Source organism: Leucoraja erinacea, chromosome 22, assembly GCF_028641065.1.
Source record: "Leucoraja erinacea ecotype New England chromosome 22, Leri_hhj_1, whole genome shotgun sequence".
Lineage (NCBI taxonomy): Eukaryota > Metazoa > Chordata > Chondrichthyes > Rajiformes > Rajidae > Leucoraja > Leucoraja erinaceus.
The window spans coordinates 8,480,368-8,505,940 of record NC_073398.1 but is presented as its reverse complement, the minus strand read 5'-3'; the positions used below and the strand labels follow the sequence as shown (position 1 = coordinate 8,505,940).

Here is a 25,573-nt window from a genome sequence, read left to right as displayed (position 1 = left end):
CCAAATATAGTTCTCATCATTGTAGTGCTTCAGTTCCAGAGACAAAGTCCAATGAACGCAATGGAGTAGAGGTGAATCAGACCGTAGCCTAGCTTATGGAAGGACCGTTCAGAAGCCTGACAACAGAGTGGAAGAAGCTGTTCCTGAATCTGGTGGTGCGCACTTTCAACAGGAGTAGAGAGAATGAGGAATGACTGGGGTGGGACAATCTATGGTCTGGAATTTTCTCCGTGTCTTAGAAGGGCATGACCCGAAATGTCACCTATCCATGTTCTCCAGAGATGCCGCTTGTCCCACTGAGCTATTCCTGCACTTTGGGTCCTTTTGGGACAAGTCTTTGATAATGTTGGCTGTTTTTCTGAGGCAACGTGAAGTGCAGATGGAGTCAATGGTGGCAAGTCTGGTTTGTGTGATGGACTGGGCTACATCCACAACTCTACAATTTCTTGCATACACAATATGTACATAATTCCCTTTCTAGTTATAATAGTCTCTGCTCCAACAGTTGCTCATCGTATATATTTCATGCCCTAATAATCTCCTGTGATGAAAATCTCATCTTCCACGTCATTCTCCTTATAATTATCCTCAATCTTTTGTGTCCAGTTTACAATTTACCAGCCTTTGGAAACAATCTTTCACAATTTACCTATAATTAGATGCATGACCTTTGTCCCTGTTCATCACATCCAAATGCGTAACTAACAAAAAAAATCATTGTCTTTATTGATTTCATTGTTCGCAGTTTTAACCTCTTTAATTGAAATTATGTCATCTGTATTAATATTGATCCAAATATGTTTCAGCTATAATTACCTTTAACAGTCTAAAACTGTGAAAGTTTTATTCAAAGCGTTACTAGTGAAGATATGTCAGAGAAGAATAAAGAATGGTGCAACACAGGAACAATGTTTGTACCAAACAAGCAGCCACGATAAACAAGCCTCCTCTGCCTGCACGTGATCCATATCTGAAGAAGGGTTTTGGCCAGAAACGTTGCCTATTTCCTTGGCTCCATAGATGCTGCTGCACCCGCTGAGTTTTTCCAGCACTTTTGTCTACCGTCGATTTTCCAGCATCTGCAGTTCCTTCTTAAACCCGTGATCCATATCCCTCCATTCACTGCATATCCACGTGCCTTTCTAAAAGCCTCTTCAAATGGCTCTATTGTATTCGCATTCACATCACACCTGGCAATGTGTTCCAGGCACCCACCACCACTTGCCCTGCACATCTCCTTCAAACTTTGTCCCTCTCACCTTTTAAAGGCCTCTTGTCTTTGATATTTCCCTCTAAGTAAAAGATTCAGACTATCTACCTACTTATATCTTTCATGATTATATAAACATCCATCAGGTCTCCCTCAGCCTTCGATATTCCGGAGAAAACAATCCAAAACAAATTGCTCCTGGCCAACAAGACTAGAATAATATGTACAGAATAAACATATGTTCAGAGTTTGATACGTAGGCTCAATGCTAATTAACTTTTAACAGCACTCTACAACTCCCTGGCCTCTAAAATAATGCATTATAGTTTATGCCTCATGCCAACCACCCAATGGATGTCTTGAACACTCAGAATGGTGTGATGCCGGGAGGGATGCATCATTGCAAACTGAGGGACTGGTTAATCGACTTCCAGTGGAGGAAGGGGGAGGCAAGATGGGGGATGAGGGAGGGGAGGGGGAGGGGAGTGTTTGTCGAAGTTACCTACAATTAGAGAATTCAACGCTCATACCTACGTAAGCTACCCAAGCTGAATATGAGGAGCGGTTCATCCAATTTATGTGTGGCCTCACACTGGCAATTTTGCAAGTCTGGCAAACTTACAACCCAAGTCAGACACAAAATGCTGGAGTAACGCAGCAGGACAGGCAGCATCTCTGGAGAGAATGAATGGGTGACATTTCGGGTCGAGACCCTTCTTCAGATTCTAAACTTACACCCCAACTGTATAAATGTTGAATTCTCTAATTTTAGGTATATTCTACAAACACTCCCTTTCCTTGCCCCCCTGCCTTGTCCCCACTTCCTCCACTAAAGGTCTGTTAACCAGTTCCACACTTCATAACAATATACAGAATCCTTCTTGGGATCACACTGTCCCGAGCCAACAATCGGCCAGAAGGGATCCTCCCTGCCTGAGGTCATCAGTTGCCAACTTTGATTTGTCCTGGTCTTTTCTTGTATCCAGTTGTGCCCCACTCTCTACCCCCCCTCCTACCCCCCCCACCCACAATTAGACTAAAGAAGGGTCCCAACCCAAAACGTCACCTATTCATTTTCTCCAGAGATGATGCCTGAGCCGCTGAATTACTCCAGCACTTTGTGTTCCAAGAAAGAAACTAAGCTTAATGCTCAGTACGTGAGTCCATTTGTCCGCACCTCATAGGTGAAAAACAGAGATGACATTATTCAGATCACATAAGTCAGAGTTTAGTTTCTTTGACCAGTGATGAAGTCCATGGCACCGCTGATAGAGCCGCTGGCTCACAGCGGCAGAGGCCCAGGTTCAATCCTGACCTTGGGCGCTGTCTGTATGGAGTTTGCGTGTTCTCGTTGTGATCGCATGGATTTCCTCCATGTACTCTGCTTTCCTCTCACATCCCAAAGGCGTGCAGGTTTGTAGGTTAATCAGCCTCTGCAAATTGCCCCATTGCCTCTAGTGTGTAGGGAGTGAATGTGCATGGAAATAGTGTGAACGGGTGATCAATGGTCAGTGTGAACTCGGTGGGTCAAAGGGCCTGTTTCCATGCTCTATCCCTAAACTAAAACTAGCTTAGATCCAGGTCTTGGGTGCTGTGTGTGTGTGTGTGTGTGTGTGTGTGTGTGTGTGTGTGTGTGTGTGTGTGTGTGTGTGTGTGTGTGTGTGTGTGTGTGTGTGTGTGTGTGTGTGTGTGTGTGTGTGTGTGTGTGTGTGTGTGTGTGTGTGTGTGTGTGTGTGTGTGTGTGTGTGTGTGTGTAGGATTTACACATTCTCCCCGTGACCGAGTGAGTGTCCTCTGGGTGCTCCGGTTTCCTTCCACATCCCAAAGGTTTGTAGGTTAATTGGCCCTCTGTAAATTGCCCCTGCTGCTTCGGGGGTGGATGCGGAAGTGCGATAACGTAGAACCAGTGTGAACGGGTGATCGATGGGTCGGCATGGACTCGGTGGGCCGAAGGGCCTGTTTCCCTGCTGGATCTTTCAAATATTCAACTATTGTGAACAGAACAGGTGATCAATGGTCGGCATGGACTCGGTAGGCCGAAGTGCATGTTTCCATAAAAAGACACAAAGTTCTGTATAAATCAGCGGGTCAGGCAGCATCTTTGGAGAACATGGATAGGTGACGCCTCGGGTCGAGACCATGCTGCATCTTTCAATCAATTTCAATTTTCTCTGCAATGTAAAATAGTCCAGATCTGCAGTGATTTGGGCTGTGTAAACTGCTAGGAGCATTCAGCTTAATTTCCACAGAAAATTAGCAACGACCAAGGGAAGATGTATGTCAGACCACTAAGGCTCTGCACTGGAGTACATGTATGATTATGGTTATGTATGGTTACACTAACACAATCTTCCTTTCCATATCACCATATCAAAGAGTTAACTCCAAGGAATGTGGTACATTTGGGAATTGGAGTGCATATTTCATATAAAATGTCAAAGAAATGAGTCAAAGAAAATCTTATATTTTCTTAAACTCACAATGACTCACAAGAACTCCTATGATATTATTTCCTTAATTCAATTCAATTCAATTCAATTCAATTCAACTTTATTGTCATTGCACAAATACGAGTACAGGTACAACGAAATGCAGTTTAGCGTCTGGTCATAATGCAAGATAGTAGAAATAAAGATACTGGTAACATTGTGTGGACTGTGGATGAATTAAACTGGTACATAGGCCAATAAATGTATACAAATGGGAGAGTCTAAAGATAGCTAGCGACGGAACTGTGAGTTCAGCAGTGTAATGGTGTTATTGAAAAAGCTGTTCCTCAGCCTGCTTGTGCGAGACCTGAGGCTCCTGTACCGCCTCCCTGATGGGAGGAGGGTAAATAGTCCATGGTTAGGGTGAGAGGGGTCCTTGATGATTTTCCCGGCCCGTCTCAGACACCGTTTGCGGTGGAGGGCATCCATGGCAGGGAGCGGGGCACCGATGATGTGCTGAGCGGCTTTCACCACCCGTTGCAGTGCCTTCCTGTCAGCTGTGGTGCAGCTGCTGTACCATATCGTGAAGCAGGTGGTCAGGGTGCTTTTGATGGTACAGCGGTAGAAGTTGGACAGGATCTGGGGGGACAGGTGAGCTTTCTTAAGCCTCCTCAGAAAGTAAAGGCGCTGCTGCGCCTTTTTGATCAGTTTGGTGGTATTGAGGGACCAGGACAGATCCTCTGATATGTGTACCCCGTGGAATTTGTAGTTGGAGACGCGCTGCACCTCAGTCCCGTTTATGTGGATGGCGGTATGTCTGCCACCTCTGGTCTTCCTGAAGTCAACGATGATTTCCTTCGTCTTCTTAGAGTTGAGGACAAGGTTATTATTGGGACACCAGGCTGCCAGGTTCTGGTCCTCCTCCCTATAGGCTGATTCATTGTTGTCCCTGATCAGCCCCACCACCGTGGTGTCATCGGCAAATTTTATGATGGCGTTGGAGCCATACTATGGAACTCAGTCATGGGTGAAGAGGCAGTAGAGGAGAGGGCTGAGCACACAGCCCTGTGGCACGCCGGTGTTCAGTGTTAGAGTGGAGGAGGTGATGTTGTTGATCCTAACAGACTGTGGTCTGTTGGTGAGGAAATCCAGTGTCCAATTGCAGAGGGAGGTGGTGATGCCAAGTCCGCTGAGTTTGGTGATCAAGCTGGCGGGGATGACAGTATTAAATGCGGAGCTGAAGTCGATGAACAACAACCTGATGTAGGAGTTGTTCTTGTCCAGGTGGGTCAGGGCAGAGTGTAGGGCCGCAGATCTAATCTATCAGTTTTGTGCTTCTAAGAGACTCGGGCTCCAATGGAATTGGGGTCACACGGCCTTATACCTGATTTAAGGAGCCAAGTGCAGTAAAACTATAAACCAGTACCTGATTGTTCAGAAATCCCAGTGACTGAGTCATTTCCTCAGTGGATTGAGTACTGGTGTACAGAGAGACTTTGGGGTCCACATCCATAGCTTCCTGAAAGCAGCAACACAAATAGATAGAGTGGTAAAGAAGGCTTGTCTTCAACGGTCGAGGCATTAAGTATAAAAGTCAGAAAGTCATGATGCAGCTTTAGAAAACCTTGGTTGGGCCAGATACAGTATCTAGGCAGTTCTGGTCACCCATTACTGAAAGGATGAGAACTTGAGGGGAGGTTGTGAAACTGGTGGCTCAGCACTTCAACTCCCCCTCCCATTCCGTATCCGACCTCTCTGTCCTGGGCCTCCTCCATGGCCAGAGTGAGGACCACCGGAAATTGGAGGAACAGCACCTCACATTCCACTTGGGCAGTCTGCACCCTAGTGGTATAAACATTGAATATTCTCCCAATTCCGTTAGGCCTTGCTGTCTCCTCCCATTCCTACCTCTCCCTCAGCCCTCGGGCTCCTCCTCCTCCTTTTTCCTTTCTTCCCCCTTTCTTGCCCCCGCCCCCCCCTCACCCTCCATCAGTCTGAAGAAGGGTATCAGCCCGAAACGTTGCCTATTTCACTCGCTCCAAAGATGCTGCTGCACCCGCTGAGTTTCTCCAGCGCTTTTGTCTACCACTGAAAGGATGAGGAGGTTTTGGAAAGGGTAGTGAGGAGTTTTAACAGAATGTTGCCAGGATTAGGGGGTATTACCTATCAGGAGGGGATCATGGCTGAAGCCTCCTTGTGGCGATCCCCGGAAACGACGACACGATGCACTCAGTGACGTGTCGGGCGACCATTTCTATCGACAAGTTGGACGACGACGGAAGCCAACAGCGTCGTCTGACACACGAGAGAACAAACTTATAACGAGAGGTTGGACAGACTTGGATTGTTTACTCCGGATTGTCGAAGCCTGAGGGGAGACCTGATGAAGTATATAAAATTGTGAGAGGAACAGATGGGATAGACGGTTCAAATCTATTTTTCCCCCAGAGTGGGAATGTCAAAGACAAGAGTGACAAAGTTTCAAGGAGATATGCAGGTCAAGTTTTTTACACCACCTGGAACACGCTGCCTGGGGTGGTGGTGGATGGAGGCAGATAGGATGGTGGCGTTTAAGAGGCTTTTAAGGGGCAATTTGCAGAGGGTCAATTAACCTACAAACCCACACGTCTTTGGAATGTGAGAGGAAACCGGAGCACCCGGAGGAAACACACACACGGTTACAGGGAGAACATGCAAACTCCACACACAGACAGCACCCGAGGTCGGGATTGAACCGAGTCTCTGGCGCTGTGAGGCAGCGGCTCTACCCGCTGCGCCACTGTAACTAACACGTGTTTCTTTTCCACCTTTTGCAGAGTGATCTTGTCTACACATTTTTTCATTCTTCTCCAAACAATGAAAGGCCTTCTGCTTCGCCATCATCAGGTACTGGGGCAGCATCTACTCCTGTTCATCGTCACGTTTACTGCCGCTCGCTACATGCAATACACACGAGAAAATGCCCGAGGAAGCAGTGTATGCTTTGAAGTCAGGGTTGAATGATCTGAAGCACCTGTTTGTTTTTCAGAGCCTGTCCTTCACCCTGCAAGGCTGCCAGCAAGCGCTCAGCTCCACATCTCCTTGGAAAATGGCAAGCTCTCCGTCATGGTGAAGCACGTCACAAATATTGTAAGAACACAGTTCACACATACACCCACACACACACGCACACTGAACATTCAAAGCCACCATGCTGCTGACCTTATAGTATAGTATAGTACAGTATAGTATATCTTTATTTTCATTTTCCTGAGTACTCACATACCCAGAGGAAACAAAAAAACATTACTCAACCAGTGTCCATTCAGTGTGCAGTAAAAAATAAATAGAAATAAAAATACATATATCATGAACAAATTAAACACTCTACTCTCTACTAAACATCAGCAGGCGTTCCGATCGGCAGCGGCACGACAGTGGCTCTGCTGCAGTGTGTCCAGGTTGATGGTTGGTGCGCGATACTTTGGCAGGGCGCAAAGTCCGTTTATCAGTCTTATAGCCTGTGGGAAGAAGCCGAGGAGCATCCTGCTGGTTTTGCAGCTAATGCTCCTGTACCTCTTCCCAGATGGCAGGATGGAGAATATGTGATGCGATGGGTGGTAGGGGTCTTTGATGATGGAGATGGCTCTGCTGATACATCTCTTCCTGTATATGTCCAGCAGGAAAGGGAGTGGAGCACCAATAATCCTGCTGATGGCCTTCACAATCCTGTCTAGTTGGTGCCGTTCGTAAGCCTTGCAGCTCCCGAACCAGGAAGTGATGCCGTAGGTTAATGTGCTCTCGATTGTCCCCCTATAAAAAGTTCGTAGGTGTGTAGTGGGGAGACCTGCTTTACGTAGTCTTCGGAGAGGGTGTAGTCGCTGCTGGGCTCTCTTGACCAGTGCTGTGGTGTTGGTCGTGGACGTCAGGTCATCTGACAGGTGGAGTCCTAGGAACTTCACGCTGCTGACCCTTTCCACATCAGCTCCATCGATGTGCAGAGGTGTATGGTGTTGTTTTCCTGCCCTCCTGAAGTCAACCACCATCTCCTTAGTTTTTCCCACGTTAAGAATGAGGTTGTGGGATTTGCACCAACCTGTGAGCAGCTCCACCTCCATCCTGTACGCCGATTCATCATTGTCACTGATGAGACCCACTACTGTTGTGTCATCAGCGAACTTGTTGATGAAGTTGTTGTTGAGTCTAGCAGTACAGTCGTGTGTAAGCAGACTAAACAGCAGGGAGCTTAGGACACAGCCTTGGGGTGAGCCAGTGCTCACGGCTATGGTTTTTGATGTCCTACTGCCCACCCTGACTGTCTGCTGCCGTTGCGATAGAAAGTTCAGGACCCAGTTACATGTGCCAGCATCAACCCCCAATAGCTCCAACTTCTCCACCAGCTGCTACGGAATGATTGTGTTAAAAGCAGAGCTGAAGTCTATGAAGAGGATCCTGGCATAAGTATTTTTCCGATCAAGGTGTGACAGTACGAGGTTCAGTGTTGTTGAGACTGCGTCCTCTGTGGATCGGTTGGCTCTGTAGGCGAACTGCAGTGAGTCTAGGTCGGCAGGTAGACTATTTTTGATATGCTGCATAACCAGTCGCTCAAAACAATTCATGACTATGGGTGTTAGGGCCACTGGTCGAAAGTCATTATGGCAGGCTGGGTTTGGTTTCTTCGGGACAGGGACAATGATGGCACTCTTAAGACAGTTGGGTACTACTGCCTGGCTGAGTGAGATGTTAAAAATGTCTGTGAAGACATCTTTCAGTTGCTCGGCGCAGTCTCTTAAAACGCATCCAGGAATGTTGTCCGGCCCTGCAATTTTGCGTGGGTTGATGCTGGCAAAGGCCTTTTTAACTCCGGCTGCGGACAGCCTGAGCGACTGGTCACTGGGAGATGGCAGTAGTGCACGTGTCTGGGTGCTGTTTTTAACTTCAAACCGTGCGTAGAACTCGTTCAGTTCATCTGGTAGAGAGGGGTCGTTTTGGCATATCCGCAGCGGGGGAGGGGGAGGGGCTTGTAGTCAGTGATGGTATGAAATCCCTGCCACAAGTGCTGTACCATCAGACACAATTGGGCAATTTTCACCACCCTCTGCAACGTTTAGTACAAGAAATCCCTTTACCATCAGACACAAAGCCAAGTTGCTGCCTCACAGCGCCAGAGACCCGGGGTTGATCCGAACTGCAGGTACCATCTGTATGGAGTTTGTACGTTCACCCCATGGCCTGCGTGGGTTTTCTCCAGGTGCCCCGGTTTCCTCCCACAATCCAAAGACGTACAGGTTTGCAGGCTCATTGGCCTCGGTATAAATTGTAAATTGTCCCTAGTGTACTTAGGATACTGTTAATGTGCGGGGATCGCTGGTTGGCACGGTGGGCTGAAGGGCCTATTCCCACCCTGTAGCTCGACACTAAACTAAACTAAACAAAGCTGCAAAATCACAGTTGTATAGTACAGAAACAGGCCCTTCAGCCCAACTCGCCCCTGCTGACCCATCTAAGCTAGACCCATTTGGCCTATATTCCTCTAAACCTTTCCTATCCATGTACCTGTCCAATTGTCTTTTAAATGTTGTTATTGTACCTGCCTCAACTACCTCCTCTGGTAGTTTATCCCATATATCCACGACCCGCTGAGTGAAAACTGCCCCTCGGGTTCCGACTGATTCTTTCCCCTCTCACCTTAAACATAAAACATAGAACAGTACAGCAGAGGAACAAGCCCTTCAGCCCACAATGTCTGTGCCAACATGATACCACGACCAACTCTTATCTGCTTGCATATAATCCATATCCCACCATTCAATGCGTATCCATGTGCCTCTGTAGACAGGAACAAGTGCCTGTCTGGTTTATAACCTGTGGAACAAATATCCACATGCCTGTCTGGTTTAGTTTAGTTCAGTTTATTGTCATATGTACTAAGGTCGAGTGAAAAGCTATTTTGTTGTGCACTATCCAGTCGACGGAAAGACTATACATGATTACAATCAGGCCATCCACAGTGTACCGTACAGGATAAAGGAAATTCAGATTCAGATTCAGATTCAGATTCAATTGTCATTGTCACTGTACAGTACAGAGACAACGAAATGCAGTTAGCATCTCCCTGGAAGAGCGACATAGAATATGATTTCAATAAATAAATCTATTTACATGCATACAGTCATAGTGTTTTTCCTGTGGGAGGAGTGTCCGGGGGGGGGGGGGGGGGGGTGATTGGCAGTCACCGAGGTACAGTGTTGAGTAGAGTGACAGCCGCAGGGAAGAAGCTGTTCCTGGACCTGCTGGTCCGGCAATGGAGAGACCTGTAGCGCCTCCTGGATGGGAGGAGGGTAAACAGTCTGTGGTTGGGGTGAGAGCAGTCCTTGGCGATGCTGAGCGCCCTTCGCAGACAACGCTTGCTTTGGACAGACTCATTGGAGGGGAGCGAGGAACCGGTGATGCGTTGGGCAATTTTCACCACCCTCTGCAACGTTTAGTACAGGATAAAGCCCAGGAAAGTACGATTCATGTTAGTCCGAGGGTCTCCAGTGAGGTAGATAGTAGCTCAGTACCGCTCTCTAGTTGGTGAGACGGTTCAGTTGCCAGGTAACGGCTGGGAAGAAACTCTCCCTGAATCTGGAGGTGTGTGTTTTCACACACCTACACCACTTGCCTGATGGGAGAGAGAAGTGGGGAGTGAACAGGGTGCTACTGGCCCTTGATTATGCTGCTGGCCTTGCCGAGGCAGCCTGAAGTGCAGGTGGAGTCAATGGAAGGGAGGTTGGTTTGCGCGATGGTCTGAAAAGTCTTTTAATCTCCCCCACCACCCCCGGCTGCTCGTTCCAGGCACCCACCAAACAAAAAAACAAAAAAAACCTCATCTCATTTAAAATGTCTGCAAAGCTAATCCTCCTGAACAATCTCCGGTGCCACATAAAACATCGGTAAACATTCCCAAGCCGGCCTGTGATCCAATATGAGTCACGGCTGTCAGACAGTCAGCGAACAAATAGGAACAACTGCTCGGAAATTGTGGCACACTGTGTACACAGAACTCTGCCACAACTCATTCTGAACCAGTGACAATGTTCTCCTGTCCACCCATGAAATAACAAAGGAGGTTGAGATTTTCGAAGAGAAGGATTAGGTCTTTTGTTGTGCTTGAAAAAGGGGGGATGAATAGCTATTCTAGCACCGCGCTGATTAACGATTGGAGGACCGTGAAAAGATCACCATGCAAATGGCTGCCGGGGCCAAAAACATCTCCACAAGTGGTAAATCTTTTCTTCTTTCAGTCTGCCTCCTCGCCCAGACATTGGCAACAAGCCCACGTTAGCCCCAGGAAACATTAACAAACCTGGTACAAAGTCTTCATATGCGTCAATCCTGCACAGCAAGCGCATATATCCTCCATAAAACTCAAAGGCAGCTTGATTAAACTGCAGTGATAAACTACGTTAAATATGTTCATCTGCTGCGTCTCACATATAGAGGAAAAACAGGTGTATCATTGAAAAGAGGCCCTGGAATGTAAATTGACTTGCCATCTAAATAAACTGGAGAAACAGCACCTCATACTCCGGCTGGATAGTTCACGACCCAACAGTAAAAACATGGGCAACTGATCTACGAACAGAAACACTCCCACCTCACTTCTCTTGTGCCCTCCCCTTTTTCCCTCCCCTCCTCAAGTCAAGTCAAGTCAAGAGAGTTTATTGTTGTGTGTCCCTGATAGGACAATTAAATTCTTGCTTTGCTTCAGCACAATAGAACATAGTAGGCATTGACTACAAAACAGATCAGTGTGTCCATATACCATTATATACGTAAATACACACATGGATAAATAAACTGATAAAGTGCAAATAACAGATAATGGGCTATTAATGTTCAATGTTTTGTCCGAGTCAGGTTTAATAGCCTGATGGCTGTGGGGAAGTAGCTATTCCTGAACCTGGTCATTGCAGTCTTCAGGCTCCTGTACCTTCTACCTGAAGGTAGCAGGGAGATGGATTTGCATTCAATCTTCCCTCCCCCCCACACACACTCACATTCCCTTCCACCTATATTCCTTCCTCTGGCTTCACAATTCGCACCTCTTCTATTCTTGATTCACACTTTTTTGTTTTGTCATCTCTGGCCTTTGTTCTTCCAATTGACAATCAACCTCCCATCACCTGCATCCACCTATCACTTAAGGACACAAAGTGCCGGAGTAAATCAGCGGGTCAGGCAGCATCTCTGGTGAACATGGACAAGTGACGTTTCAGGTCGGGACAGGCTGATGTCACCCATCGCTTGCCAGACTTTGTCCCGCCTCCTCCTCTCTTCCACCTTTCTCCTCCCCCCCCTCCCAACTCCAATCAGACTGACTGAAGAAGGTTCCCGGTCTGAAACGTCAACTGTCCATGTCCTCCAGAAATGCTGCCTGAGCCACTGAGTTACTCCAACACTTTGTGTCATTTTTTGACATCCAACATGTCAGTCCACTAGAGACCAACTACACCAAGTGTTTAGACCGCTGCCTTTTTAAGCGCCTTGGAGCATTGTATGAATAAAAAAAACTGTTGCTGCATTCTTGTTTTCTGCACTTCGTTGAATGATTGGGGCAACAAGTGACCAGAATTGAAGCAGAAATTCACCACTCTGTAATCACCAGCATAGCTGTTACAATTTGCCTCATAATGTCATAGACTCATGTAGCGTGGAAACAGGCCCTTCAATCCAACTTGGCTTCGTCGACCAAAAGCCCCATCTACACTAGTCCCACTTGTCTGTACTTGACCCATATTTCTCCAAACCTATCCTATCTATGTACCTCTCCGGATGTTTTTAAATGTTGTGTGTACCTGCTTCAACTACCTCTTCTAGAAGCTCATTGCATATTCGTGCCACCCTTTGTATAAAATAGTCACCCCTCAGGCTCCTAGTAAATCTTTCCACCCTCACCTTAAATCGATGTCCTCTGGTTCTTGATTCCTCCACTGGGTAAATGGCTCTATGCGTCTATCCAATCTAGTCCTCTCATGATCTCGTACATTTCAAAAAGATCCTCTATCCTCCTGCACTCCAAGGAATAAAATCCTAGCTTGCTCAACCTCTCCCTATAGCTCAGACCCTCGTGGCTGGCAGCATCCTTGTAAATCTTCTCCGCACCCTTTCCAGTTTCACAACATCTTTCCTGCAACAGAGTGATCACAACTGAACAAAAGACGAAATGTGGCCTCACCAATATCTTGTACAGCTATAACATGACCTTCTAACTTCTATACTCAATACTCTGACTGATGTAGGCCAATGTGCCGAATGCCTTCTTGACCACCAATCTACCCGTGACACCACTTTCAATGATCTATGTACCCGGACTCCTTGATCTCTCTGCTCTACAACATTGCAGGTTCTGATCCAAATCATTCGTATATAGATGACAAACAGCAATGGGCCCAGCACTGAACCCTGAGGTGTAAGTGTTTGACAAAACGGTCGCTGAGTCTCGCTTTCTATTGTTAGAATTCCATTGGTTTATTTTAGTTTATTGTCACGTGTACCATGTTACAGTGAAAAGCTTTTTGTTGCGTGCTTTCCAGTCAGTGAGAAGACAATACATGATTACAAACAAGCCGTCCGAAGTGTACAGAAGCAGAATAAAGGGTTAGTTAAATAATGTTCAGTGCAGGATGAAGTCTATAAAGTCCAATTAATGACAGTCCAGGGATCTCCGATGAGGTAGAGGGGAGGTTATGACAGCTCTGTAGTTGGTGATAGGATGGTTCAGTAGCCTGATAACAGCCGGAAAGATACTGTCTCTGCATCTGGAGGTGTGCGTGTCAGCAGTGACCACTGAATAACATTCAGTAGTTGAATGATCTGTGCCAGAATCAGGGATTAATACAAGCACTGGGCAGGTATAAGAGCAACAAAGTATTGAATGTGCAGAAGCGTTTAATACTGAAGCATTTCAGGAGACTGCAGTAGATAGAGTTTTACAGATCTGCCTTCTGTTTTCCCAGACTGATCTAAAGATAATTACGAGACAAACCCATGTCAATATGAGTAGGAGTCACCTGTGGGTCAAGCCACAGGCTTCCTTTTCTAAACTAACCCAGCCAGATTCTCACAGCATGCCAAGAGCTGCACTCTGACGCCTGCCAGATTCTAACGCCCAGAGTATTTTTTTAAACCCAGTACAGGTTTTTGTACTTTAGTGCAGGGAATTATATTTAGCCAATGGATTGTGAATTGGTGCACAAAATGATCCCATTTCCCCCAACTTCATTGTGTTCCTGCAGAGAATCATAGAATCATACAGTGTGGAAACAGGCCCTTCGACCCAACATGCCCACATCAACCAACATGCCCCCATTAACACCAGTCCCACTTACCTGCGTTTGGCCCATATCACACTAAGCCTGTCCTATCCATGTACCTGCCTAAATGTTTCTTATGTGCAGGAAGGAACTGCAGATGCTGGTTTAAACCGAAAATGCTGGAGTAACTCAATGGGTCAGGCAGCATCTCTGGAGAAGATGGGAGGTGACGTTTCAGGTCAGGACCCTTCCTCAGGCTGATTGTAGTAGGGGGTGACTAAAATGTAACCTATTGATATTCCCCAGAGATGCTGCCTGAATGCTGAGTTACACCAATGCTTTGTGTCTTTTTTTTATTTCAGACTGACTGTGGATATATTTGGGAATATTTCGGGTTGTATGTTAGGCTGGACAGAGGCAATAAATCAGCCAAAGGAGCAACTGTGTGTCTGCAAACAAACAGCCAACACTTTACCACACCCAGAAACCATGTCGTCTGCTCATGGGCTGAATTGTTTTCTCAGAAGTAATTAAGCGAGCCCTGTGAGACAAGATGAATGGGTGCAGATCACGCTAAATCATTCATACTGTTCAGACGGGGCAGGAATTGAACGTTGCTGTGTAATCCTGCAGTGCAGTGAGCCGTAGAGACCTGGTTATTATTCTCCAATGTTTACTTCAGAGCTGCTCGGCCAGCGAGGTTTATAGCTGCGTTGAATCGCGCCTGCTGTACTCCAGCCAAACTGATCCCCTGTCTTTTATTTCCTGTGTATTCTCCAACCATGACCTTTCGAATGACTTCAGAGCTGGGCATTATCCTCCCTCAGCTGCCTGCAGTGTTACAGCCCCTCTTCACGCTGAGACCAGCTGTTATTTGCGCAGACCTCTTCCCCCTGCTAACATCAACACCCCTGTTGCCAACACATTGGAACTAATTGTTGCACCAGCAATTTCTGCAGTTTGCCGGATCTGACATTCTGCGCTAATTCTGTAAACAACCTGCCCGTTGTATGATGGAATTTTAAAAACAAATAGCTTCGAAAATGAAAATATGTTTTTTTTACGTTTAGGTTTAGTTTTATTAATGTCATGTGTACAGTGAAAAGCTTTGTATTGTGTGCTATCCAAACAGATTAGATAATCCCACACATAAATACAATGAGTTTGGCTCGTTTGTATTTATGTATCGTATATCTGATCTGATGATCTAATTGTATAGTGTGCAAAACAAACCTTTTCACATGACAATAATAAACCTAAACTTGGAGAAAAGGAATAGGTGACGTTTCGTGTCGAGACCCTTCTTCTTCACTCTACTACTCGTGGAGAAAACAGCTTTTTTCCACGAGTAGTAGCTCTACTCAATAACCAAAAATCTGTAGCCTCCTTTTGCTCTGGTATTTCATTTAATTCACATGCTTAATCAATAATGTTTTATTATTAATATTTAATGTTTTAAAAATCATTCTTAACTGCCAATGTATGTCATGTTGTCACTTGCGGGCGGAGCACCAAGGCAAATTCCTTGTATGTGAATACTTGGCCAAAAAACTCATTCATTCAGTCATTCACTCGACCCGAAACATCACCTATTCCTCTTCTCCAGAGATGCTGCCTGACCCGCTGGGTTACTCCAGCATTTTGTATCTGTCTTCAGTTTAAACCAGCATCTGCAGTTCTTTCCTACACGTAAACCTAAACCTATTTGGTCAAGATCAGGTTAATCTGACAGGTAATCATCTCAGGGACTCATTGTGTATAAAACTGTTACATTTGGATACAGGTCACCTTCATTTTAATCATAAGAACAGATATTTCAAAGAAGATATTCACCCGACCCAAACCGTCGCCTATCCATGTCCTCCAGAGATGCTGCCTAACATCTGGGATTCACTATTGCATTTGATGAACTGCTTTAGTTTAGTTTTGAGATACAGTGTGGTAACAGGCCCTTCAGCCCATCGAGTCCACGCTGACCATTGGTCGGCTGTACATTAGTTTTGTTGTCCCACTTTCGCAACCGACACACGAGAGACAAGTTACAGAGGCCGATTAACTTACAAACCTGCACGGCTTTGGAATGTGGGAGGAAACTGAAGCACCCTTCGGCCCACCGATTCCACGCTGCTATCGATTACCCCATTCACTGGCCACTATCCTACTAGGAATAATTTACAATTTACGGAAGCTAATTAACCTACAAACCTGCATGCTTTTGAAGTGTGGGAGTAAACTGGAACACCCGGAGAAAACCCACACGCTGACAGGGAGAAAGTACGATCTCCATACAGACAGCACCCGTAGTCAGGGTCAAACCCGGGTCTCTGGCACTGTGAGGCAGCAGCTCTCCCACTGTGCCGCTCAACCAGAATACGGATTTTAATCAGAATATTTTTCTAGCTTGTAATATAGAGTTGTTAAGTGGACAATATTAGAAGCCAGTGAATATTCCCACTGTCGAGTTCAAGTACTGCAAGATGGAAGCTTGGCTTTGTGACTTGCATTTTAATTGACCCGTTCTCTCTCTCTTCTAGTATTTGCCAGATGGTTCTGCACCAGATGCATATGTAAAGATCTATCTCCTACCAGATGCAGAGCGGGTGACCAAAAGGAAAACAGACGTGGTGCCAAAAAACAGCAATCCAACGTTTAATCAGATTGTAAGTACTCTGCAGATAATTCTTTGTGACGTATTAGGGTAGAAGCAGGAAAATAAGAATGGAAGTAGGCCACTCGGCCCATCACTAAGCACTACCATTCAATAGTATTGCGTACAGCTTTGGTCTCCTAATCTGAGGAAAGACATTCTTGCCATAGAGGGAGTACAGAGAAGATTCACCAGACTGATCCCTGGGATGTCAGGACTTTCATAGGAAGAAAGACTGGATAGACTCGGTTTGTACTCGCTAGGGGTCACAGTTTAAGGATAAGGGGGAAATCTTTTAGGACCGAGATGAGAAAAACATTTTTCACACAGAGAATGGTGAATCTCTGGAATTCTCTGCCACAGAAGGCAGGTACAGGATACTGAGTTGGATGATCAGCCATGATCATATTGAATGGCGGTGCAGGCTCGAAGGGCCGAATGGCCTACTCCTGCACCTATTGTCTATGTTTCCATGTTTAATATGATAATCTTAGGACCATATACCTGTTGATTCCCCACATCTGGGGACCCTGGTTTGATCCTGACCTTGATCAGAGACCCTGGTTTGATCTTGACCACGGGTACTGTTTGTGTGGAGTTTGCACGTTTTCCCTGTGACCACATAGGTTTCCACTGGTTCCTCCTACACTCCAAAGACATGCAGGTTTGTAGGTTAGTGTGTACGATAGAGCTAGATGACCGCTGACTGCTGACCACTGGTCGGCGTGGACTCGGCGGGCCAAAGGGCCAGTTTCCATGCTGTATCTCTAAACTTAAACTAAACTAAGGCATCTTGAAACCTTAGGAGGAGAAGGCAGGAGAATGGGTTTGAGATAGATCAGCCATGATTGAATGGTGGAGTAGACTTGATGGGTGGATGGCCTAATTCCGCTCCTATCATTTATGAACATAATTGCAGCAAAATGTGGAGGTCTAATTATTGGAGGCTGTGATGATTTATGAGGGAATGTGTAGTCTGATATAATGGAAAGAGTGTGATTTTTATTTGTTGGGTCTTTGACACTGGGGTGCTTCCTCTCAGCTCTGAGCTGCGTCAGAGGTGGACGCAGCTCAGAGTATAGAGTCACGCCTTTAGTGATGTGGGTCTGACTCCAGCACTTGCTACTGAAGAATCTTCTACAAGGAACGCGGGGTTGCAGAATCACCCGAACTGTGCCGCACCATAAGGGCATGTCACAAGTGATAGGAGTAGAATTAGGCCATTCGTCCCATCAAGTCTACTCCGCCATTCAATCATGGCTGATCTATCTCTCCCTCCTAACCCCATTCTCCTACCTTCTCCCCATAACCCCTGACACCCGTACTATTCACCAGGGCCGAGTATTAATGAAAATAACATAGAAAATGGAACATTACAGCAAAAGAACGGACCCATCGGCCCATAATATCTGTGCTGGACATAATGCCAAGACCATCTCTTATCTACCGGCACATGATCCATATTCCTCTGTTCCCTGTGTATCCATAAGCCATTTCAAAAGCCTCTTAAATGCCACTATCAAAACAGAACAAAACAAACAACAAAAATAAATAAATAAATAAATAAAAACTGAAAAAGACAACAGGAAAAAAAAAGGAAGGAAAAACAAAAAAGGAAGGAAAAACAAATAATTATAATTTTTTTTTAAAAATAAATAAATAAATAAATAAAACAAAGCCGCCAGACATAACAGTATTGGTACAATCCACATGGTGCTACACAGTCATTCATTGCAAAAGCAGAAGTAAAGGTCACAGGACTACATCACTGCAGATAATATGAAATTATGAAATTATTGGACTTTGAGATGGTTGATAAATGGTCCCCAAACACTTAAAAAGTTGTTTGGTACCTTGGAGTTGTAGAAGCGTATCCTTTCCATCTGTATGATTATTATCATTTCATTGAGCCATTTTTCGAAGCAGGGGGGTGTAGATGATTTCCAGTCTGTTAGGATCATTTTCTTGGCTGCCACCATACCAAGCATCAGTGCTTGTTGTTCTTCAGACGTGAAGTACAAAGCAGTCTCTGAGCATCCAAAAAGTGCCAGTTCTGGATCAGGGAGAATATCTTTTCCATAGACCCCAGAAAACCACTTAAATATTTTAGACCAGTGTATTTGTATATGAGGACAGAGCCAGAAAATATGTGTTAAAGAACCATGGGTGACGTTTTCGGGTCGAGACCCTTCTTCAGACAAGAGTCTTGACCCGAAACACCTCCCATTCTCCCAGGGACCGCGTGGGTTTTCTCCGAAATCCTCCGTTTTCCTCCCACACTCCAAAGGCGTGCAGGTTTGTAAGCTTTGGTAAAATTGTAAAAATGTCACTAGTGTGTGTAGGACCATGTTAATGTGCGGGGAACGCAGATCGGTGCGGATTCAGTAGTCTGAGGGCCTGTTTCCATGCTAAATTAACTACGCCGAACTGAACTGAACTGAACCTCTTAATCCAGGCATCATTCTGGTAAATCTTTGGAGGAAACTATCGGGAGAACAACTGACTTAGAAGAATACCCATTGTGTTAAAGCATTGAAGCTCCCTCTGATATGCTATTAACACTTAGCATCATGTTGGAGGCCGGCAGAAATATTAAAGATCATTTAAATCCAGTCCTCCTGGACCTAATGATCAATCTTCACTGATAAATAACAAAACAAAAGTGCCTTGGAAGAGTTACAAAATTATACGATAGATTAAAAAAATTATCCTTAAAGACATAATTCTGAAATTGCTCAAATTACAACGATCAGATAGATTATTCCATACTCCCCCGTGCATAACTATTTTTAGTACACTTGGCTGCCATTCTAGACAATTACATTGTACACAGTGTGAATCTCAAAGTCCACGGAGTTCATGAGTAAAATTAATAAATCTCTTGTAAGTCGTTTTTATGGACTGGGGCAGGAGATCAGCCGCGCTGCTACGAAATGGGTTTAGCATTTGCAGCCGGAGTTTATTGGATTACCGGCTCAGCAAATTTGGATCGGCCAAATTGGCTGGAGGGGATTGTAGCAGTACTGCTCTGTAGACGCTGCAAAGCTGCCAACTGCAGGTGCCTCGCAAGCCTATAAACCCCTCTCGATTGTGACTGGTTTTCCATACACCAATTCTGCCAAACAAGTGGTCATTTTGAGGTGGATACAAGGAACTGCAGATGCTGGTTAATACACAAAAGGACGCAGAGTGCTGGAGTAACTCAGCGGGTCAGGCAGCATGTCTGGAGAACATGGATTGGCGATGTTTCGGGTGGGGGCTCTTCTTCAGACTGAAAGTAGGGAGGAGGGAACTAGAGGTACAAAAAGGCCAGAACAAAGTGGGGCTGGCAACAGATGACCAAGGAAGAGTGGAGCCTTGGCTATGTCCTAAAGTCATTTTGAGTATATTTTAGTACCTTAAAGACTACTACTACCAGTTGAAGTCCAACACGTTACAAAGTTGGAGAAAACTTTTCTGATCACCTGAGTGTGGCTAGGTTCTTGCTCATGCTGCTTATCCAAGTAACATCCCTCATTTCCCCATGTATCCCCCTTGGCCTCTCCCCCTGTCCACCTATAACCCTTCCCCCAGCTTTACATTTCACTCCTCCTCGTCTCTCCATATCTGTCACAAGGAGATGCAGATGCTGGAATCTCGAGCAAAACACCAAGTGCTGGAGGAACTCAGTGGGTCAGGCAGCATCTGTGCTGGGAAATGTACAGGTGACGTTTGGGTTGGGACCCTTCTTTGGATTTATGGAGTAGGCGGAGAAGGCTGGAAAAGAGAGGTGGGGGTGGGACAAAGCCTCGTGAGTGATAGGTGAGATACAGGTGAGGGGAGGGAGCGGTGGGGGGGAGGGGGGGTGACGGTCAGATTGGTGCAGTAGAGTACCTGGTGTGAGAAGAAACAAAGGCAGTGTTACATGGCCTTAAGTTTGTGACGGATAGACAAAGGTCAGGTCGATTTGGACAAGTACATGGATAGGAAAGATTTGTGCACTCAGAAGGTGGTGGGTATATGGAACGAGCTGCTAGAGGAGATAGTTGAGGCAGGTTACCAGAACAGCATTTAAAAGACACTTGGACAGGTACGTGAATAGGAAATGTTTAGAGGGATATGGACCAAATGCAGACGAATGGACTAGTTGGGCTGAAGGCCCTGCTTCCATGCTGTTTGCCTCTAGGATTCCAATCCCCTCAGCTCCTATGCTGCTCCTCAGCTTGTGACTTAATGGGGAAGGAAACCAAATGAAACAAGTCATCAAGTCAAGTCAACTTTATTTGTCACAAGTTGTGCAGTGAAATGAAAGTGGCAATGCCTGCGGTTTGTGCAAAAACTACAGAACAGAATAGAACAGAATCAGTATTTACATGTTAGAAAATAATTGTTTTACAAAAGACACAACACAACAGTAAATGAGTACAGTAAATTAGTCCCTGGTGAGATAAGAGTTTACAGTCCTAATGGCCTGTGGGAAGAAACTCCGTTTCATCCTCTCTGTTTTCACAGCATGACAGCGGAGGCATTTGCCTGACCATAGCAGCTGGAACAGTCCATTGCTGGGGTGGTAGGGGTCCCCCATAATGTTAATGGCTCTGGATCTGCACCTCCTGGTGTATAGGTCCTGCAGGGGGATGAGTGTAGTTCCCATAGTGCGTTCAGCCGAACGCACTACTCTCTGCAGAGCCTTCCTGTCCAGAGCAGTGGGTAATGTCAGGATGCTACAGCTGTTTTCCCGTTTTCAAGCAATTTTCTACTGAATATATCTGGAGGAATCAATTGATGTTCTGGGTACAATTAGCATGCACAAACTAGCCAGTTATAGATGCCATGCATTTCTTCTAGCTGGATACACTATTGCATTGTTTAGTTTTTAGTTTTGAGGCCTTTTGGCCCACCTAGTCTGCACCGACCAGTGATCCCCACATACTTCTCCTATCCTACACGCACTCGGTTTCCTCCCACACTCCAAAGACGTACAGGTTTGTAGGTTAATTGGCTTGATGTAATTGTAAATTGTCCCTAGTGTGTCGGGTAGTGTAAGTGTGCGCCGATCGCTGGTCAGTGTGGACTCAGAGGGCTTGTTTCCGCGCTGTATCTCTAAAACTAAAAACGAAAACTACTCAATAATCAACAAGTTCCTAAACATGGCTCATGCAGAAAGTATCATCAGGGCTGAGGGTTCTGTCCGGATGTGTGGGGACCCTTCACCTTGATTCCAGGGTTGGGCACAAAATGTAATTTGACCACCCCCCCCCTTACCTGTACCCACCTATCACGTGCCAAGGTTTCTCCCACCCCACCCTTTTCCCAGCTTTGTCCCCTTTGCTAAAATCAATCTGAAGACCGCAAGACCATACGACATAGGAACATAATTAGGCCATTCGGCCCGTCGGGTTGCTCCACCATATGATCATGGATGACCCATTTTCCCTCTCAACCCCATTCTCCTGCCTTCTCCCCAGGACCTTTGACCCCCTTGCTAATGAGGCAAGGGTCCTGAGCCGCTGGGTTTCTCCAGCATTTTGGGTGTTGCTCAAGGCTCCAGCTGGTGTCTCCAACTCGAAACACCTTTAAAGCAGGTGAACAGAGCAAATTACTTCTTCAGACAAGAACTCGCGCTGAGCCAAAACATCTGGAAGATTTAGAAATGAGTGGGATTGGACCGTAATGGCACATGTCATCTTTACCGTTTACAGCTGGAGTACGTTGGGAATACAGACCTAGCAAACCGAGTCATCCAGCTGAGTGTGTGGTGCAGGCAGACTCTACTGGGCGCTGTGAATATTCCCCTCAGGGAGGTAACGTTGGACCAGGAGCGGTGGTACAGACTGGGCAATTCCTTAGTCTGATTGTACCCTTGCAGGAAGAGCATAAGGTGAGCACAGCCCTACACAGGCAGGGCTTCCTTCCATAAGGTAGGGTACTGTCAAATTCACCTCTATCCCAATGCAGGCACTGGACTTTATCTGTGGAACTGGTGAGCTACATGCTGAGAACTGCACGCAGACCCCCATTACCACCATTGACACCATCTACACTTCACGCTGCCTCGGAAAAGCAGCCAACGTAATCAAAGACTTGTCCCACCCTGGTCATTCCTGCTTCATCCTGCTCCCATCTGGCAGAAGGCACAGAAGCATGAAACGTGCACCACCAAACTCAGGAGCAGCTTCTCCCCCTCTGTTATCAGGCTTCTGACAGCACCCTACCTTCCATAAGCTGGGGCACTGTCCGATTCACCTCTACCCCATTGCCAGCTTTAGACTTTGTCCCTGGAACTGAAGCAGTACAATGCTGAGAACTATATTCTGCACTCTGTATCTTCCCCTTTGCTCTACCTATTGTAGTTGAGTTTGACTTGATTGTATTTATGTATAGTGTTATCTGATCTGTTTGGACAGCATGCAAAACCAAGCTTTTCACTGTACCTCAACACACGTGGCAGTAATGAACTTAAACCGAAACCCATATTGAAAGTCTGCTAACGACAGATACTCTATTACTCTATTTGATTGTTTGTTAGTGATTGCAAACTTAGACAATGTAAGCTGCCAATTCAATATAAATGTTGCGTATCAGCTGTGCAGGTGTTAGCAGATCTAACATTTAATTTGTGATTTGTATGAAGCTGAATATAAAGGTTTGCTTAACTACCGATCTTCAAGTGAGATTTTCAAAGAGGTAAAGAATTCACCATAACTTTTTTCAAACCACTGAAAGCTGTAAGGTTTGAAGTAAATTGACATAGATCCATGAAAATCCTTAAACAAAATATGTATAATAAACGGTTCTGTGAATACTGTAAGTGTACTGTGCTGCTGCATTATTTTAAATGATTTGATAGGGGAAGGGTTTAAATGTGACAGTGGTAGTTATGAGCCTGACAGCAGCTGGTATTATGTCTCCCGTGGTTCCCATTTCATTTATTTGACTTCAATGCAGATAATTTAAGGAGATATTAAATGGCTGGCAGTATGTTTAGAGATACAGCACGGAAATAAGCACTTCGGTCCACTGAGCCCAAGCTGACCATCGATCACACTAGACCATTCGACTTTTAGACTTTAGAGATACAATGCGGAAACAGGCCCTTCGGCCCACCGTGCCAACCAGCAATCACCCCGTACACCAACACTATCCCACACACCAGTGAAAATTTACAATTTTACTGAAGCCAATCAACCTACAAACCTGTACGTCTTCGGAGTGTGGGAGGAAACCAGAGCACCCAGAGAAAACCCATGAGGTCGCAGGGATAACGTACAAACTCCGTATAGACAGTACCCATAGTCAGAATCAAACCCAGGTCTCTGGTGCTGTAAGGCAGCAGCTCTACCGCTATGCCATCGTGCCGCCCATTGTATCATCCACTCCCTACACCTTAAATGTAATTTTACAGAGGCTAATTAACCTGTAAAGCCACAATTCTTTGGGTGTGTGATATATATAAATGATTTGGATGTAAACATAGATGGGCTGGTTTGTAGGTTTGGCGGTGACACCAAGTTGTACTATCATACAGAACGGAAACAGGCCCTTTGGCCGAACTTGCCCATACTGGCAAAACTTGCCCATACTGGCCAAAATGCCCCATCTACATGAGTCCCACCTATCAGCGTTTTGCCCATATCCTGCTAAACTGTGACTGTCAAATTGATTTTGAAGTTCTCATGCAAGGCATGTGTTCCTCGACCTCATTCCACTGACTTTGTTTGTCCAATGCTTGACTTGTGTCCAAGAGGAGATGAGGAATGATATGAAAAACTAAATCACATTTATATGGGTTCAGTATGTTGCCTGGGCTTGTGGGCTTGAATTATAGGGAGAGGTTAGACAGCTAGGACTTTTTCTTTGTCGCGTAGAAGGCTGAGGGGTGACCTTATTGAGGTGTAATAAATCAAAACTCTTTTCCCAGGGCAGAGAGGTGAGAGGGTAGGCGAGGTGAGGCTTAAGATGAGAGGATAGAGTTTTCGGAGGGACCTCAGGGAGATTTTTTTCTTCTTCAGAGAGTAGTCTGTATCTGGAATGCCAGGAGAATCTATAGATACAAGCTATAGAAGCAGATACAATGGTGACTTTTAAGACATTTGGACATATGTAAGAATGGGAAGGGCTCAGAGGGATGTGTGATAAATGCAAGCAAATGGGACTAGATCAGTATGCCAATTAGCTTAGCATGAATGATGGGCCGAAGGGCTTGTTTCTGTGCTCGACAATTCTATGACTCCTTGATAATCCCAGGAAACCTCAAAGGAGATTTATGGCCAATGAAGAGTTCTTGAAGTGTGCTTTCTGTTGCTGTTTTCATTTTGATCTGATCACACTCTGATCCGTTCTCTAGGAAGATGTCACCCTGTCAGCATCAGCCCGAGTCATGATCACTTTCCCTATAATAAAACCAAGATCTGAGCACTGCTGGGGCAGAGGTAATTGGAGCCTTCAAATCGGTGTAGGGCATTGATGCATTAACACCAGCCTGCAAAGCTGAAGGCTTCCTCTTATTCCCCCAGATTCAGGAGGATAACTGCTTCTTTGCGTTGCATTCTGACATAGCCTCTTGAGATGTGATTTTATAGCTTACGCCAATAAAATATCAGATAAAATAGAGTGGATCATATCTTACGGTGATTGGAGATATAGTTGTCTGCCTGTGTTGTGAGCTTAAGATAATGCACTGAGCTATAAAACTCCTTCCATTCCCACCTATAGGTCGATCATTTCAGTTCAATTCCCCATTGAAAAATTCCTCCATGTCTTCTTAATTTCCCTGAATTTGCAAAGGCGGTCGAATGAGCAGGTTAGATTTACAAATGAAAGCCCACTGTCACGTTGCATCGCAGCTTGGTTTGGGAACAGCTCTGGCAAAGACCCCAAGAAATTGCAGAGTGTTGTGGACGTTGCCCAGTCCATCACATTGATCCTCACCATTGACTCCATCTACACTTCATGCTGCCTTGGAAAAGCAACCAACAAAATCAAAGACTTCTCCCACCCCAGTCATTCCTTCTTCTTCCTGCTCCTGTCC

At 45.6% G+C, this 25,573-nt stretch overlaps 1 protein-coding gene across 2 annotated transcripts in view; it reads left to right on the top strand.

Moving 5' to 3' along the window:
* Window positions 1–23,415, top strand: part of LOC129707687 (phosphatidylinositol 4-phosphate 3-kinase C2 domain-containing subunit beta-like) — a 177,868-nt gene extending 154,453 nt beyond the window's left edge. For both annotated transcript variants that reach the window (XM_055652882.1, XM_055652883.1), the window contains exons 30-33: window positions 6,456–6,525; window positions 6,668–6,768; window positions 16,451–16,576; window positions 22,245–23,415. In XM_055652882.1, coding sequence (XP_055508857.1) covers window positions 6,456–6,525; window positions 6,668–6,768; window positions 16,451–16,576; window positions 22,245–22,397 — 450 coding nt within the window. In that variant the 3' untranslated portion in view covers window positions 22,398–23,415. The remainder of the gene's footprint in view (window positions 1–6,455; window positions 6,526–6,667; window positions 6,769–16,450; window positions 16,577–22,244) is intronic.
* Window positions 23,416–25,573: the final 2,158 nt, after the last annotated feature.